The sequence below is a fragment of the Hippocampus comes genome, unplaced genomic scaffold, assembly GCF_001891065.2.
Source record: "Hippocampus comes isolate QL1 unplaced genomic scaffold, H_comes_QL1_v1.1 scaffold132, whole genome shotgun sequence".
NCBI lineage: Eukaryota > Metazoa > Chordata > Actinopteri > Syngnathiformes > Syngnathidae > Hippocampus > Hippocampus comes.
Genome location: NW_017805467.1, coordinates 4,056,726 through 4,074,801, shown reverse-complemented (window position 1 = coordinate 4,074,801; position 18,076 = coordinate 4,056,726). Strand labels below are relative to the sequence as shown.

General features: G+C 38.7%; 1 protein-coding gene across 8 annotated transcripts in view; it reads left to right on the top strand.

Moving 5' to 3' along the window:
* Window positions 1–1,251: 1,251 nt before the first annotated feature.
* tprb (translocated promoter region b, nuclear basket protein) overlaps window positions 1,252–18,076 on the top strand; it is a 27,064-nt gene continuing 10,239 nt past the window's right edge. For 6 of the 8 annotated variants that reach the window (XM_019875267.1, XM_019875266.1, XM_019875265.1 and 3 more), the window contains exons 1-30: window positions 1,252–1,437; window positions 1,750–1,854; window positions 1,940–2,013; window positions 2,184–2,280; window positions 2,488–2,591; window positions 4,129–4,293; window positions 4,380–4,472; window positions 4,958–5,038; window positions 5,142–5,229; window positions 5,360–5,500; window positions 5,685–5,788; window positions 6,043–6,240; window positions 6,998–7,105; window positions 7,203–7,429; window positions 8,086–8,249; window positions 8,409–8,551; window positions 9,825–9,973; window positions 11,518–11,680; window positions 11,756–11,890; window positions 11,969–12,109; window positions 12,324–12,510; window positions 12,768–12,934; window positions 13,081–13,233; window positions 13,344–13,460; window positions 13,618–13,821; window positions 13,938–14,125; window positions 14,878–15,025; window positions 15,332–15,469; window positions 16,123–16,254; window positions 16,720–16,850. In XM_019875267.1, coding sequence (XP_019730826.1) covers window positions 1,287–1,437; window positions 1,750–1,854; window positions 1,940–2,013; window positions 2,184–2,280; window positions 2,488–2,591; window positions 4,129–4,293; window positions 4,380–4,472; window positions 4,958–5,038; window positions 5,142–5,229; window positions 5,360–5,500; window positions 5,685–5,788; window positions 6,043–6,240; window positions 6,998–7,105; window positions 7,203–7,429; window positions 8,086–8,249; window positions 8,409–8,551; window positions 9,825–9,973; window positions 11,518–11,680; window positions 11,756–11,890; window positions 11,969–12,109; window positions 12,324–12,510; window positions 12,768–12,934; window positions 13,081–13,233; window positions 13,344–13,460; window positions 13,618–13,821; window positions 13,938–14,125; window positions 14,878–15,025; window positions 15,332–15,469; window positions 16,123–16,254; window positions 16,720–16,850 — 4,196 coding nt within the window. In that variant the 5' untranslated portion in view covers window positions 1,252–1,286. The remainder of the gene's footprint in view (window positions 1,438–1,749; window positions 1,855–1,939; window positions 2,014–2,183; window positions 2,281–2,487; window positions 2,592–4,128; window positions 4,294–4,379; window positions 4,473–4,957; window positions 5,039–5,141; window positions 5,230–5,359; window positions 5,501–5,684; window positions 5,789–6,042; window positions 6,241–6,997; window positions 7,106–7,202; window positions 7,430–8,085; window positions 8,250–8,408; window positions 8,552–9,824; window positions 9,974–11,517; window positions 11,681–11,755; window positions 11,891–11,968; window positions 12,110–12,323; window positions 12,511–12,767; window positions 12,935–13,080; window positions 13,234–13,343; window positions 13,461–13,617; window positions 13,822–13,937; window positions 14,126–14,877; window positions 15,026–15,331; window positions 15,470–16,122; window positions 16,255–16,719; window positions 16,851–18,076) is intronic. The other 2 variants (XM_019875271.1, XM_019875268.1) reach the window with 1 other exon arrangement.

Below are 18,076 nucleotides of genomic sequence, written 5' to 3'. Positions count from 1 at the left end.
GATAATCTACACTGGGGAAAAATCTGGTCTCTCCCATACAAATACCTCCTGACTAATAAAGTTAGGGAAATCTCTTTTAAAATGATACACAAATACTATCCCACCAAGCATTATCTTCTTAGGTTCAAGAAAGACATCTCTGTTGATTGTTCATTTTGTGGAATGTACCCTGAAACAATGGTTCACTTGTTCTGGCAATGCCCGTATACCAACACATTTTGGAAAGCTGTATCCAGATTTATTATTGATCGTATCGACTCTGACTTTATGCTATACTGGAAAAATGTACTATTTGGGTTCTACGAAAGTAAGGAAAAAAAAATACTAAACAAACCTTCATTATAAATTTAATAATTATTCTCGCCAAGTTCCATATCCACAAATCCAGATGGAGTAATTTAAAACCTCTTTTCTTAATTTTTGAAACAGAAATAAAGCAGTACCTAAATTCTATTATGGATTCTAAAAACAAGAAAGCTATTAAAACTCTGGCTATATGCTCCTTATTTGAAATTTTTGTTTAAAATCCCCTGGCTTCTTTTTTGTTTAAATGTTTGTAATATGTATATGTATTAATAACATGTTCATTTTGTTTTCTGTTTTTTGAGAATTGTATTATAACTTGTTCGAATAAAGATTCTATTAAAAAAAAAACAAAAAAACGGCCGCCACTGCTAGTCAACAATATAGCAACGCCCTGGTAGGTGTCAGCGTAGGACCAGACACCATTTGTTCAATCAAAATAAATGCCCAGACATCGCTAATAATGTCTAAAAAATAATAAAAATAAATCAATCGAAACCCAAATTCGTGTAGATCTCTCTACTTTTGCGCTAATTTTTGCTTAAAGCACAAAATAGTTAAAAGTTACAATTTCTCCTCAAACAAATATGTTTTGTTTAAACGTAATTTGTAGAATTATTATAACTACGTTGTTTTTTTTAACAACCCCCCCTCCCCGAAATATACCGCTGAACATACAGCACTCGCTGAACAATACAACTCTCCTTTACTTTCAGTTTAGCACCATCTGCTGGTGATCACCGTCGAAGAAATGAAAACGCCGAAGCACACAGAAGGCAGAATTTGAATTCAACGTGGTTCTGATGGGTCGAGGAAACCGTCTTAAACATTTTTTTTTTGCGTTTTAATTTCAACAATTTCACCAATTTGTTTTTATCAGTGATGGGTTTTGCCTGTCGTAAACATCCTCTCCCACAATCCACCAGGCGTTTACGACGTCTAATTGCAGCTCTGCGCCTGCGCCGCCTCTCACCCTCGGAAAAATGGCGGCATTCTTATTGCAAGACTTGGATGGTTCCGAGCTGTCTAAGTTGTCAAAAGGGACACTAAACAAACTCGAGAAGATTATATCGGATCAGCATTACGAAATCGATACCCTCAAAGCCCAGCGGGAACAATTCAGAGTTGACTGTGGTAAGATATGTGCCGATATTTCGCTAGCGAATGGTGCTAGTAAAATGTTCGGGTCCGCTCACCATGCACGCAGTTGGTAAACAGTTCGTAGCCATAGTGGACAAGTCTGTTTTAATTTCACTTCAAGCTAGCTCATGCAGTTGAATATAGCGCATTCTATTTCACAACTGCTGTAACTGTTTATTTTCAGTCGTCATATTGCATTCTGTTTTAAATAAATCCGTAAGCAATGCTAATGCTTAACTAAGTTGCGTAGCTAGCAATAACGTAAACAACATGCCACTGTGCTTGCGATTCCCTTTTCTCTCGCAGAACAACATTTCTTTGACAAGGTGAAACAGCTGTCACAGTGTCAAGAAGACTTTCTGAGACAGACACAAGAACACAGTACACTGCAAGAGGAGTTGGAGAAAATCGGTAACAGTGAACTTTGCGATCCCAATTTATCACGTCTCTTGATCCTTCATGCTAACTATGTTTGTGGTATTGCCTTATTGTAAAGCGGATGAGCTAAAAAGTGCCCGTGAGAAGAACCATCAGTATGAACTTGTTCAAGAGAAGTCATTTTCAGAACAGGTAACGTAGATTACCTTTAAGTTGTTCATTCACTTTGTGAGTTAGTTGGTTGATTTGTTTGCTCACTGAAGATAACCAAGTAATTGAGATTGTCTCAGTTCACTCACCGACATAGATATGTATGGTTTGTTTTAACAGTTTGATCAGCATATTTATTCACTCAATTTTAGACTAGGCTGTCAAACGCCAAGGAAGAACTGGAAACACAAAAGCTTGAACTTGTGCGGACACTTGAGAGGAGAAGCTTGGAAGTGGAGCATTTAAATGGTACAGGCACCTGAATCCATCAATGTGTCTTCTTTTTCTTCTTTTAATTTTTTAATACCATTTGTCCGTATTAGGGTTACAGGTAAGATGGAATCTGTCCAATCTATCTGCTTTTTAACTACAATTTATCCCCGGGTGTATTTTTTTTGTTGGTGTCCCCCCCCAAATAAACCCAAAACAAAACACTTTTTTTTCTTGTCCCACTAGATGACTTGAGGCAACTGAATGATAAGTTGGTGGAGGTCAGTGCCTCCAAAATGTCTCAGCAGCTGAGGTTAGACGAACTTGAAGCAACGGGAGTCAACATCAAAGTGAGTTAATAGTATATTTGTGTATTCACCCACAAAATAGATTTCATTCACTACACTGTATGTTAGGGCCAGGCCGATTAATTGGCTTTGATGTTGGTGTGCTGTTCTTTTTTTCCTCCGCACACAGTCTTGTGTGTTCCTTCCAAACTCAACTTTGGTTTCTTCTGTCCACAGAATATACATTTCATGTTTTTATTTTTGCTAATGATCAACCGATTAATTGCCTTTTCAGAATTATTTTTTGCCAAATATCAGAATTGGCATCAGCCTAAAAAAAACATTGGTTGGATCCTAATTATTTTAGTGTAAAATTGTCTAATTCAGAGATGAAAGTCCTCCGGATTTTCCCGGAATTCCGTGTTTTTCATTATTTTTATGAAAATCTGTCCGGAGAATTGAGGAAAATTTGCCGAAAATTAATCCGGATATTAGTTGACAACATTGAACGAAGACGCGTTTGAGTTTGTTGTTTTGCTTTCACGAGCGTAGCCGTGTTGAAACACTAACACGAGTAACAGTAAAGAGATTTTCGTCTCTTTATAAACACACTTGCTAAACCCCAGTGGAACGAACAAAAGACACCGTGGACAAGACAGTTGTCGTAAAAAATATATTTGGACAAAAAGGGAAACACACAGATTGGCAGAAAAACGTGTCTGTCCGACTTCGAGTGTCGTCTCGGCTAGCTTAGTTTAGCTGTTGTCGTGTGTGACGTCGGGTGTGTGATTGGTTGAAATCAAAAGACGCGCTTGCTTAACTTGATTTGCAGGCCTGAGCCCGAAGCAAACCGTGATTTCATATTTTATTTGGGAGGACTCGGGAGGAGGAGGGGTGATTGCTGGTAACAAAGCCTGTCTTTTGGAACGAAATCGAAGTTCAAAAAAGACTGGATAAACATTTACATCTATTATATTTCTGTTTCTGAAGAGGTTACATTAACGGACAATTTTCCATCATTGACGGATTTTTTTTTAAGAGTGGACGGGGAAAATTTAAGGCCGTCCGTCATTTTGACGGGTTGAAAATTGGGCCATTCACCACAGCAGCAATACGTCCTTAAGAATCGAGCGTGGCACTTGAAGAGAGAGAAGCAGCGAGACAAAAAAGAACAATGACGGCTGGATCATAAAGATATGAAGGAGTTCTTTGAATTGTCATTGCGAGAGTTTAGTACAGTACGTGTTGTGATGACGCCACTTCAGTTTTTTTGCGAACCACGGTCTCTCGTGGCCAAAACAATTAACGGACTCGAAGAAAAAAAAAGTCAGCGAGAGAAAAGCCCGACCCGAACCGAACAGTGATTGACATTTTTAGATCCGACCCGACCCGAAATTTGGGTCGGGCGGCCCGATATTACCTATAGTGTACATAGTGTGTGTGTGTGTGTGTGTGTGTGTATATATATATATATATATGCATTTTTTTTTTAAATTTTTGTTTTTTTTCCCCGGAATTTTCAGGAAAGTCCACTTTCATCTCTGATAATTCAATGCGCAAACAGTAAAGTAACATGACTTGTGATGGTTTGACATTCTAGTACAAGGAGAAGCGTATGGAACAAGAAAAAGAGCTCCTGGATGGGCAAACATCTTGGTTGAATGCAGAGTTGAAGGCCAAGAGCGAAGAACTTATGAACTTGTCCCGACAGAAGGGTAAAGAAATCCTTGACCTGAAATGCAGCCTGGAGAATAAAATAGATGAGGTATGTTTCTTTTCTTGAATGATACAGTAACTGTGATAACATTATGTATGCGGATTTAATTAGTTTATGGTCCATGTATTTTGTAGTTGAACAGGGTCCAGGAACAAGTGGCCAGTCTGAAAACATTAAATGAAAACCACCAAAAACAGAATGACGACCTAATCCACAAACTGAAAGAAGTACGTGCAACCTACTTGATGTTTTTCATTTTCTTCTTGTTGTTGTGGAAAACAAGTTACTGTATTTTCTGGAGTCTAAGTCACATTTTGGGGGTAAATGTATTTTACAGAAACAGGCGATCTCAGGTTCGCACCCAAAATCCCCGTTCCGTAATTGTGGGCACTTTGATAAATACGCTCTGAATGGGCACTGCTTCACTTGGACCATTTGGAAATTCATAGCGTTCAAATGTACCGTTCGGGTGATCAGAGTACACAATTAATATGACTACTTTTTCAATTTCTTTTTCTTCTTCAATTTCTTCTACTGTGTTAAGGTTAGCCATACAATAATATGCAATAATTCTATCAACAGTTTTTTGGCCTTTGGCAAACACTTGTGGTGCATTACCGCCACCTTTTTTAGCATGCTAAATTGTGTTGACTTTCTTTTTGGCGGTTGGCAAAAATACGGGAATTAATTTTACAATGTTTGTTTATTTTAGGCAAAGGAGCAGCAGACCACTACAGAGGAAAAGTTCAGAAATGAGCTGAATGCCAACATTAAGCTCTCCAATTTATACAAGGTATATTTTATGAGAGAATGTATTCCAACAAGACATCAACATTTGGTACTTGATTGGTTCAGATTGAAGCTCAGTGGATGCTAATGTGTTAATATCGCTGCAGGTAGCAGCAGCTGATTCTGAGGCCAAGGGTGAAGAGCTGAGTCGAGCCATAGAGGAGCTGCATAAACTTCTGCAAGAGGCCGGGGAAGGTATGAGATGACAACTCAATTTTGTCACATTTGTCCATGAAGGAATACTCTTGACTATCTGTTTTTGATTCTCTTATAAATGCCCCATTAATATTCAGTTTTGGTGCTCTGTTTCCTCCTTTGGCTGCAGCTAACAAAGCTCTTGAGGAGAATTTGCAAGTAGCCAATGCTGCTTCGGATCAGACCGTTGCAGAGCTGAAGGAGAGGATCCAAGCGCTTGAGAAGGAATTGGACAATGCCAATGAGCTCCTTTCCTATTCAAAACTAAGAGGTAATTCGGTTCTGTTGTTCCCTTGATTGCAGTACGTCAATGTGTCATGGTTATTTATTGATCGTGGACCGTCTTACATTTCACTGACCATTAACAACATCAACAAAAACAGGCATGTCCTTAAATTCATTTTTCTTTTCTTATTCGTTCATTGTCTGCCTTTTTATCTATTTTGTGTGTCCAGGTCCAGTTGGCACAGCATCTGTGCATACTGAGGCGCAAATGACAACGGTGTCACCAACAGCTGCTGCTGTGTCAAAGATTAAACCTGAAATGAAGCTCACTGAAGTGTGTGAAATTCAATCAAATTCTAAAATTAGTATTTTTAAAACCCTCGCGGAGCTCGCATGATTTTACTTGTGATGCATTGAAGTAGCATGCAAGTTATCTCCTCTGACAAACAACACGATGCTAAAGCTAATGCTTATTCTTAACTGGCATAGAATTTAAATTAGATTTTTTTTTTGTGCTCACTTTGGGGTATTTTGACTTGTATTCTTATTTATTGTGTTTTGTGACTTATTACTGGTGTTTTTTTGCAGTTATATACTGCATATGTAGAAAGCCAGGAGCAGTTGCAGTTGGAGCGCCTGGAGAACAAGCGTGTCAACAAGTATCTCGATGACATAGTACAAGAAGTGGAGGCAAAGGCTCCCATTTTGAAACGGCAGAGGGATGAGCATGAGCGCATGCAGAAATCTGTAGCCAGTCTTTCAGCCAAGCTGGAGCAAGCTGTAAAGGTATGTGGTCGTATGCATGCGTTTGAAATTGTTTCAGATACTTAGTTTGGTTCAGTGTAATTGACAGGCACTTGACTTTTATATATGTGCTTATAGACTAGGCCTGATATATTATTCTGACGATATGATAACCATCAGCAAAAATCTTGTAATATCAAGGTATAAAAATTAAAGGTCTATAAAATGTCCTTTTTTAAAATACTTCGGGTAAATAACAGTGTTGTTTTCTTATATACTATCCACAATATATTTAAGTTCTAAATGAAATACAGAATATTTGGTACATTATAAAATAAAGACTCATTTCAACTGATTGCTGACCTTTAATATGAACTTTCGTTTTTTTTGTTTTTTTTACACTGTCCAAAAATCATAAATCCTCATTTATAAATTAGTCACGTGTACGTTCGACTGTTTTATATCAGCTGTGCCAAGGAAGCAAGGTCTAGTTCAAGACAAATAGCTTATTTTACTTGTCATTCTCTACTGCAGTATGCTATCTCTTTCGCACTTGTTTAAAATTACGTTTATGTAAAATATTTAAAATGCCATAGCTTTAATGTGTAAGGAAGCTTTAGTTATCTTAAGTTAACTTTCATTTCGTACTTTAAATCATTGGATTTTTGTTTTACCTCTTTTATTTTTGCCGTGTTTTGTCTGGCAGGTTTTACTATTCAGCCTAATCTATTGTTGACAGCATTTTCCATTGTCGTTTAAAGTCAGCAGCTTTCAATGTTTGCTCCTTTGTGTGTTTCAGGAGGTGCACCGCCTACAGAATGAAGCTGATGAAGCCAACAAGCGTTCCTCTGTTTTAGAAAGGGACAATAAAAGATTTGAATTGCAGCTTGCAGACATGGCTCATCAGGTAGGTTATTCTGATTAAAAAAAAAAAAAAAAAAAAAAAAAAGTTGGCATAGCCTGGTTTTAAAATCAGGAAAATCTGACCTGTGATTCTTTTTTAGGTGCGCGTGCTCCTTATTGAGCTCGAGGAGGCCCGAGGAAACCACGTGTTTATTGAGGAGGAGTTGAGTTCTGCGGATGTTAGCAGTACCTCAGAAGTGATTAGTCAACACCTGGTGACCTTCCGAAGTGTGGAAGAGCTACAGAAGCAGAATCAGCGTCTTCTGGCGGCCCTCAGGGATCTTAGTGACGCCCAAGAGAAAGAGGAGTTGGAAGCCTCTGGTTACAAGTATGTTAATATCATTTATTTTATGACAATGCCGTTGATGTTTCTTTGGCTGGAATTATACTGCATATCTTAAGTGTCCAATTTCAACTTCCTCTATGCAATTTATTATTTAAACGTATTTTCAAGTGGCGAATGCTCAACATTCACATGACCCATATTTCCATTTACTAATGCAAACCACTTGTTCTGAGACAACATCAGGTATCAGCAAGTAAACAATAATACATATAAATAATAGTAAAAATATCAATACTACATTAGTGGTATGACCCTTTTGAGGATAAGGAGATTAGAAAATGAATGGAGGGATGGATAGTTGGTATGTATAGTTAGTCTGCTCTTTCTGCCTTTAGTTTAAACTCAGTAACCTTGGAATTATTCCACTGACCACTGCTGGAAAATACAGTATCCTTAATCAATGGTCTATGCACTTCAATATCTACATTATATTTAATGGGCTATGTTTTTTGACTGGAGGACATGTGATTTCATCAATTTCCTCTTCAGTTTATGCTGCCATTATTGATATCTGTAGACATGTCTGAATTCTACCACTTGATCACAAAAAAAGAAATCATGTTCGTTTAACAGTGTGTGGTAAATCAAACCTGGATGATATGATGAAAAATTGGGCTAATCAGCATGAGCTTTCACAGGCGAGTTGAAGTGGAGCAGAGTTTGGAGACTACCTTGGCTGAGGTGGAGTCTCTGAGGGAGCAACGCAGCCAACACGTAAAGATGGCAGAGACCATTATGAGGCAAAGAGACATGTACCGTGTGCTGTTGGCTCAGGCAACCGGAGTCAGCTTCCCTCAGCAAGGTATCACTAACAATGTAAAGTATGAAGAAGCTGTTAATTGTGCATGACAAAAAAGTTAGACATTGAATATAATCTTCTCCCACACAAAAAAAAAAAATATCGTTGAATCTAATGTAATGTTAGTGTTCCTATACTGTATAGCTCAATTTTCTGTTTAAGGGACATCATCTGAGGAGCTCACACTTACGTCAACCCCTCGCCGTTCACCTGCAGCCACACCCACCACTGGGACACCCACTGCACTTGTATCCATGGCAACTGACACTGCTGAAGCATTGGAGGCCAAGGCAGCCCTGCGACAGGTATGTCAACGTCTCTTTTGTAATGTTAATGTACAGAGATAGGGGTTGTCATTAAGAACCTCACAATTCGATTTGATTTGGATTCTTTAAGTTGCGATTCCATTTCAGTTCGATTCTTCAGGTTGCAATTTGATTTGTCATCTTATCAATTAAAATGCTCCAATATTGATCAAGAAGTCAAAATTTGCAAATAGGAGTATGTTGTATTGTTTTTGTTTGGTTGGTTTTGAAAAATTTAACTCCACCATGTCATACATTTTTTTAGCAAAATACAAATTTGCACGTAACATATGAGCATATGTAGTACAGAGTAAAAATTATTAATGTTGTGCAAAACACTGAAAAATAAAGTGCATGTTAACTTAAATATTTATTTCCTCTTGGAAATTGTAATATCCTTTCAAATTACAGAACCGTGCATAATGACGATATGATGAAAAAGTAACTTGCTTGTACTTATCACTTTCCTCACAATTAAATGATAAGTAATAGTTATGTAGGGGTCGGTTGCGCTTGAAATCCAACTGTCGCTTGAAATCCAACTGTCACGCCAAACCGGCTGTCTTCAACACTGTACAGCTTCCGGTGACTTCTGACATGTTTTCATGTTGGTAGAGTTGTGCCATATGGACAAAAAAAATTGTATCGCTATACAGATAATTTTTTATCCCGATATAATTACAGGAAATTCATTGGCAATTTTCTGGCATTTTTTCTTCATGTATTTACAAAAATACATATTTTATATAGAACTCACAATAAATTGAAAAAATGGAAAAATATCAAATATTGAAAAAAAAAATCCATGAATAAGTGAATTATCAACCTGCGAGTACCTGAGGGCCCACTGTAGGATGCCATGTTAGCTCTGTGTGGGGAGCTGTAATAAAGTGAAAGAAATTAGAAATCCTGATTGGCACAAGCATATTAAATAGCCAAGGAAAAGAAACTACAGCATTCACTCTCTTGCGACAAGGTAAATCTTATAATGGATAAACTACAGAGGGAAATTATGTCCCTGTTTTTGTGATTTTTGTCAGGTTCTTATGATATACATCTACTGAACTGTAATTTGTACAATACATGTTTACTTTGTTTAAATTAATTGAAATGAGTGAAATCAGTCTTAACACAGATTTGGTCTCATCACAGAAACGTGGCAAAATATTATGTGATTGTTTTGTAGACAGGTACAGCTGTTGACCAAATACTCCTGAGCTAAACTAAACCTTTTTTACAAGTTGAAATAAGACATATATTCTTGCCTATGCAGCTGCAGGAGGTGTTTTCCTCCTATAAGAAAGAACGATTGGAGAGTGACAAGGCACTGACCGAGCAGAATGACAAACTCCTGCAACAGCTTTCAGATCTTCGCTCCCAGAATGCCAAGATGGCAACACAGTTGGAGTTCACTTCCAAGAGGTCTGTTCTATCTTCAAAGCAGGACCATTTGCTGTACGATACCTTTCAATTACTGTGGAACCTCTTAAATCAGGTACACGCAAAGACCGGCGATCTTGCCCAGATTTTGCCCCTTCCCGACCTAGGATGTCAAACGGCTGACAATCTTATGTCTTATGAGATTGTTTTAGAAGATTATCCTTGCGTGTGATGTGTATGAAGTCTGGATGTTTCCTCAAAATGGGATCCAAAAGCAATTCGGACGTCAATCTTAAATAATTGTTTTCAATATTTTCGAGCAAAAATCTTTATGTGGGTTGGGGAAGCAGACACCGCAAACTCCGCAGTCTGATGTGGCAGCATGTCAAATAATCAAAGAAGCCCTCTCTCTGACTGATGGCCAAGAAAACATCGGCCAATAAAACAAAGGTTGTCCTCCCTTACTCGGATCGCGGGAATGGTGGTGGCAATCTCAGCCCTGCATAGTCAGACTGTAGATACGGAGCCCTCAAGGTGATATGGAAAAAAATCTGTGTGCAACATAAACTCTTTTGCCCCCCCAAAAAAAAAAAATCATGTACTTCCCGGTCATCTTCCGGCGAATCAAAGGCAACAACGTTTTTACTTATTTTTTGTTTGTATGCGTTGGAACATTTTCCCCCTTCTTTTCTTCCTCTTTTTAATAGTGTATATATTATTCCCCAGATGGTACGAAGTATTTTCCAAATAAAGTATTTCCTTGCCAACATTGCAACCTTACAACGCTCCCCTCCCCAGTCCTCTTCGGAAACACTCGGCAACCATTGGCACCTACATAGAAGAACTTGGTCGTTTTTGTCAATGCACATTCACACACACACACACACACACACACTCTCTCTCTCTCTCTCTCTCTCTCTCTCTCTCTCTCTCTCTCTCTCTCTCTCTCTCTCTCTCTGTATGTATGCGGGGGTCCTGCTAAACATAATAAAAAAAATTAAACATAAAAAAATCATATCCAAAAAATCCTTGTGTGTACCAGGCATAAGGGAGAACAAAACCATTGATTCTGGTTCATTCCAATATACAGTACAAAAAATGTCATTGATTATTTCAAATATTGAATCTAAAACAGAATAAATGATAACTGTTGCAACAGTATCTACAGCTCGATATAAGTATGCGCACACAGCCTCACAGCTGCCAACAGTCTACTCTTGTCCTAACGTTATCATGTATAGCTAGCAAAGTTATGCTTGGCATTCTATTGTGATCGACACATGTAGGTCAAATTCCTAATTCTACCATCTTCATGGCTTTGAAATTGGAATTTGACATTCAGCTCATTTATCATATATTTAATTATTTTTATTATACAGTATTTGTAGGAATAATTTTTTAATTATCGGTAGCTTAATCCAGAAGAATCCAAAGTGCTCTTTGAGAACAAAACGAAATGGCCTTCTGAATATCTGGCACGAACCAAATTGTAACGTGTTTTTCCTACATTTATGTAATGTGGAAGTTGGATTTTTGCATTTTTAATATTTCATTCAGAGTAAAAACCTTTCTTTCAACAATGGCAGGTATGAAATGTTGCAGGACAACGTTGAGGGCTACAGGAAAGAGGTTGCTTCCATCAGAGAGAAGAAGCAGAAATTGGCCTCTGCCTCGCAGAAACACGAGCAGACCATCAACACATTATCTGAGGATCTACGAGCTGCACAGGAAAAACTCACACTAGCAGAGGTATTTTTTGAAAAACATAAATTGCTGCTACGGACATTTGTAAAATATTTTAACTGTATGCATCTTTCTTTTTAGGGTCTTTCTGAGGGTCTGCGTAAAGAGAGAGACATGTTGAAACTGGTTGAGTCAAGGTTGACTCAAGAGAAGGATATGATCGTGAGTCAACAACAGAGTCAGAACCTTTTGATGACCAACCTTCAGGCTATTCAGGTAAATTTAATTATCTCGACTCACTCCCTCAATGCCATGCACGCAAAACTATTGGTTCCCAACATGAGTGTTTTATAGGCGACGCTTGAGCGTTCAGATGTTGACACACGTCAGCGCCTTGACAGCCAGATTGAGAAGCAAGAGCGAGAGATCTCTCAGCTACAGAAGAGGTTGGAGCATGAGGTGGAACAGCGGTATTTGCTGAGCAGAAATCAAGAAGTAGGAAATGAATTTGAGCTCTTTGTCTCTTGTTGGCCACCACGTTTTTATTTACATCCAATTGATGGGACTTAACCTGTCAACTGTTGTCAATTCAAATCAATAGAGACCTCATTGAGCCGTTTTCCCTCCACAGACCATACAATTGTAACACACTGAACAATTGAAGGCAGAAAAAGAATATCCGTATAATATTTCTCCTTCCTCTGCTAAGATCCAAGTAATGGAAGCAAAACGGCAATTGGAGACACAAGTGGCTTTACACCAGAAGACTAAAGAGCTCCTGAATGCTGCCGAGGTAGAACTCGACTCCCTCAGGGTGCAGCAAGGTAGCATCGAACAACGTCACATCCTGGGCTCCCCCTCCACACCCAAAACTAGAGGTTGGAACAAAGAAACATGTACACATACGTACTGATTTACAATGAGTTGCGCCAAGGAGTGGTTATTCTGACCATTACCATTCTACTTGATATTACAACTAAATCCAAGAAAATTAGTTTTTGTTTTGTTGTCCATCTGTCTAATTTCAAATAGCCGAAATGTTTACTTGACGATCTTTAAGTGCATCTAGTTATTACTTCGAGTCGCTGTTGTTATATCAGGCCCACTTAAGAGTCCTGTTTAAACAATGTTGTTCAATTGTTCCTTCTTTCAGGCTTGCAAGTTTCAAATCAAGAGCGGGAAGATCTTCAGGGTCGTTTGCTGCAGGCTGAAACACGGGCAGAGCAGCTGGCAGAGAGCCTTAAAGCAACCACTTCCAGTATGGAACAGTACCGAGCCATGGCTCAGAGTCTGGAGGAATCCCTGGACAAAGAGAAACAGGTGATGTACTCTTCTAAGGAAATACAACTATGCACACATCGTGTTAACTTTATATAAAAGGGCAGCCTCATATTCATATACACGAGTCCCAATCTTGTTTTTAAAACGTTGAGATTTTCTCTTTGAATCATATTTCTAATGTTTAGGTCACAGAGCAGGCTCGTGCCTCCATTGAAACTCGTGTGAAGGAGGCTGATGAGCAACACCGCAGGCTTGAGGAGAAGCTTCTGGATGCCGAGAGAGAGAAACAGAAAATGGAAGACCAAAATAAGCAGGCTATGGACTCCTTGAATAAGCAGGTCGTCAATCTTCTTTTTATACTTTTCTTAGCTGTACATTTTTAATGTATCGACCCTGAAATGGGTTTGAAGAAAAAAAGAAAGAAATCTTTTCATCCAAACCTTATTAGATGGATGAGCTCAAAAGGAATCTGAGCAGCGCCCAGGCAGAACACCACATGGCACTACAACGTTTGTCAGCTGCCGAATCCCAGCAGCTGCAGGCTTTACAAGACACCCAAGAGCAGGTAAATAGCCACCATGTTAATTGGCCATAAATTTCATCCTGTCACTGATAGCCAGTTACCTACAGATGCTTTTTTTTCCCATTGTATATTCCCCTCAGCATAGCATAGCGGGTATTTTTCATACATTCTGAAATTAGTTTGCTTTCAAATTTTGAAGGCTAAACTGGCAGCTGAGGCACAAGACAAGTATGAGCAGGAGATGATGCTGCATGCTGCAGATGTGAAGGCTATGCAGGATGCTAAGGTTCAGGCGCTGCAGGCAGTTGAGCTCAGGCATCAGCTGGAGGAGAGAGCCCAACGAGCCAGTGCTGAGCTAATGGAGGCCAGGATCTCCTGGGGGGAGCAGGAAAACATCCTTAAGGTTGGCTTTTAAATGGAATGTTTTCGTAGAAGGCCACACTGGATTATGTACGGGTCCTATTTAATGTGCATGCTGGTTAAATCTATTGTATTTCATTCCACTTTGTCATCTCACAGGAGGAGATGTCCAAGATAGAAAGTCGCTTTGAAGAGTTGCAGAGGCAGAACGGTCTCTTGCATGAACAGATTCAAACAATGAGTAGCAAGATGGCTGAGAATTTGCAGCGTGCTGCAAATGAGAGTCCACTTAACACCTCCCTGACTGAAGAAGGCAAATCTCAAGAACAAGTCCTTGAGATTCTCAGGTAGCACATGTTCATCTGGGAAAAAAATAGTTTTACACTATAAAATAAGAGTTACTGGATGCACTGACCTAATATCCACTCCTCCTGAATTATTTGTTTAAATGTGGTTTCCTATGTAGAGATGGGTACCTTTCAAATTTTAATTTGCATTAAAGCATATTATAACCCCCCCCCCCACATTATAAAACAATTATTGTTTATTTTGTATTGGTTAGTGATTTTAAAAACAATAACAAATAAGCAGTATCACAGGAGAGGGATTAATGTATTAACTAACCTTTTTGAAACTGGTTAATTAATTGTTTCCAAAGTAATTTTGATTAAATACAAAAGATATGAGTCCTCTTTCATGAAAGACTACAGAAATCAGAGAATAATTATTAAGAGGCTGAAAATAGAGGATTTGAAGACTTTAAAATGAACAATAGCTCAAAACGCTTAATTATTAAAAATAGCTATTGATTAATTTTATAATCGATTACTTGTCAATTAATCGATTAATTTTGATACCTACCTCTAGTTGGGTGTTAGCTTAAGTGACTGTTGAGGAAATGTTATTGCTTTACTTGTTGAAGTATCCATGGACAAAATGCTGTATACCCCTCGTGACAGTTTTTTTCTACATCAGTGTCTCAAAAAGCATATGCAAGATAATCGTTGTTTCATCAAGGCCACATGATAAGCTGATTTGAATAATATGAACTTGTAAAGGTACTATCCAATTACAAACTTCTTCCCATTGTGTGTCATAGGTTTGTGCGTCGTGAAAAGGAGATTGCAGAGTCTCGTTTTGAGTTTGCTCAAGGGGAGAGTTTGCGTTACCGTTTAAGGGTTGAACACCTGGAACAGGAGCTAAAAGAGGTTCAGGACAGCTTGAGTGCTGCTCGACAGAGGATGCAGGTAGGTTTGTAGACTGAATGAACCCTCAGTTAATAGTAATGTTTATTTCCAACAATGTAAGCCTAAGTAGGTTGGAACATGTCTCCCCCCCACCCCTTTGACATTTTATTGCCCAGCATATATAGCACAAGCCAAAAGTTCAGACACATTTGATCATACTATTTAATGAGCGTGTCCTACCCTATGATATTGAAGAACATTTTGTGACATGCACTTTGACTTTATGAAGTTAATTCACGAAACACAAGCATACCAATTGACTTAAACTATAGTTTGTGACCAAAATCTTAAATACTTGAATGTCAGGTAACGGCAAAGACCCTCGCCCAGCATGATGAGCTAATGAAAAAGACAGAAACTATGAGCATCCTAATGGAGACAAACAAGATGCTGCGAGAGGAGAAGGATAAATTGGAGAAAGAGCTGCAGCAAACCCAAGCTAAGGTAAATTGTGACGTGTGTGTGTGTGTGTGTGTGTGTGTGTGTGTGTGTGTGTGTGTGTGTGTGTGTGTGTGTGTGTTAGTATTACTGTAATTTCTCAAGAATTAATTTCTCAAGAATAACCTGTCCTCAAATTGTATTTGCGCCCCCAAAATCACCATTCAAAAGTAGGGTTTTTTTTTCTTCCGTCTTCAAGCATTTTACAGTCTCCAGATTTGCTGGTGTCCACTCTCAAAAATTTAAGTATTATGCACGCAGCAAGTTGACAGACTGATGAAATGTTTGCCATTTAATGAGTAATGAAAATAACATTTCTTATTCTTCCTATTTTTATTTTTATTATTATTATTATATAAATCTGCCCTAGAGTGACAAAGAGAATACTGATGTTTATTTTATACCCACCATGTTCCACTGTGTTTTGGTTTTGCAGATGATTTCCTCAATTTTTTCTTCATTAGAACATTAATTTGCTTCATAACTGGTCGTTTTTTTTTTTGTTCCTGCGGAAAATCAACTTTTAAGCCATGGAATCAAGATTTGCTCCCTGCAGAATCAGGATTGTTCTCCCCGGAATCAACACGTTTTCTCTCTAGATTCATGGGGGGGACTATCATACTATTCAGTCCAGATTAATAATCTAATTTATCTTGCAGGTGCAAAAATTGGAGTCAGATGTTTTGCCACTGAAACAGACAAACACTGAACTGAGTGAGAAGAGTGGCATGCTACAAATGGAGAAAAAAATACTGGACGATGAAATCAAGCGCTGGAAAGCTAGGACACAGGTTAGTTGAAAGGCTGGCCATACGTGCTTATAATTCTCGTATAAGTTGTGCCATGCACAAAATGTAGCCAAAGGGCCATCCAACCAGTGGTAAGTATTGTAACGTGCAAGGCATTATTTTAAAGATCTGAGGCAGTGCAGCCTCTCCATTTGGCAAATCAAAACCATTTTTGGCCTCCAGGGGGCAGCTGTGGAGCTACAGCTTCTCCCACGTTACCTTCTGCCACATATTTATGGAGCAGAACTCTATTCTTTTGCTGTTGTAACCCAAATCATGTTCCATATTTGTATATTTAACTGCACTGAACAGTATGTGAGAACAAGGCTGTGAGAGAGTGATTTCTGCATTAAGCAGTTGCAAGTAAACTAATATATCTTACTGAAAATGTGTACTGCATTAGCTTCCAGTAATAAGCAGTTTTTGCTTTATTACTATTTTGTTTTTACCCATATATTATTTTTTTAGCATTTGGTGAGTCAGCAAAAAGATTCTGATCCAGATGAGTACAAGCGTCTACATTCAGAGAAGGAAGTACACCTCAAACGTATTCAGCAGCTCATTGAAGAGAACAACAGGATCAAAGCAGAGGTTACGAGGTGAGAAATAGTCATTATAATTGTTTTTGTAATTGTCAGAGATGCTCACTTGGACAATTGAACAGAGACTCGACCAGGAACAGATTGTCTTTCACTGCCAGGCAGGAGGTACGATTCTTGAAGCCGCGCTAACTCGTGCTCGCTTCTCAAACCGAAAACCCGAACTCTCGCAGCTCCTGCTGGCCTTTATTGACAGTTTATGCAAAATACAAGTGGCAATTTAGAAAAACACTCCCTTCTTCATTTACATACCACACCCCTCAGCCAGCCCCAATGGGACACCCCTCAGTGGACAACTGGAGGCCAAGACACTTCCCTGGTACAAGCACCAACATCTTCCCATGAACTGATACATCTGTAACTTTTGCTCAAGGACATCTTATTATGCTGGAGCGCATTCTGTCCTCCCTATCCGCCTGAAGTTGAATCTTTCTTCCTATCTTATCAGTTAACAAGCGCCTTGGTTCCATTCACCTTAAACTGACCCCTGATTCTCTGTGCTCCATTGTGTATCAGCTGTATAAACACACGCATTCGAGGTCAATCAAGCATGTAACAAAATGAAACTTTTAAACATGATAACATTGCGTTAGTCTATTCTCCATCACAAAGCAGAGGTTACGAGGTGAGAAATAGTAATTATAATTGTTTTTGTAATGTAAATGTCCCGTTCAATAATTTGGGTCGTACAGTGGAACACTAGATACTTATGAGGCGCTGCATATTTGCCGATTTTTATGAATTTATTTATCCCCACGTGTGTGTGTGTGTGTGTGTGTGTGTGTGTGTGTGTGTGTGTGTGTGTGTGTGTGTGTGTGTGTGTGTGTGCTGTATATATAAATATCCCAAATTACATTTTGAATGCTTATCACTGTTTTTGACGGATTTTGACAAAATACATTAATTTATTCATATCACTTGGCGGTGCACAGCAGGCAGCTGTATGTCGCTCATAAATTGATTTTTCGTCTGTGTGAATGCGCCTGTGCATTTTGCTTGGTAATAATTTGCAACGTCTTTGCATTGTTCAACTGCGATTCAAACTTTGCATCACTGCAAAACCAGTGGACGAGACTGGGCCGCTCGTGAAATCTTGCGACAGAACCCTGTACACTGCGGGAGTGGTCAGTCATGCGGCAGCCCTAACTTTGTCCTGTCATAACATTTTTTTTTTTTTTTTTTTTTTTTTTTTTTTTTTTTTTTTATAAATCTTTTTTTTTTGCCAC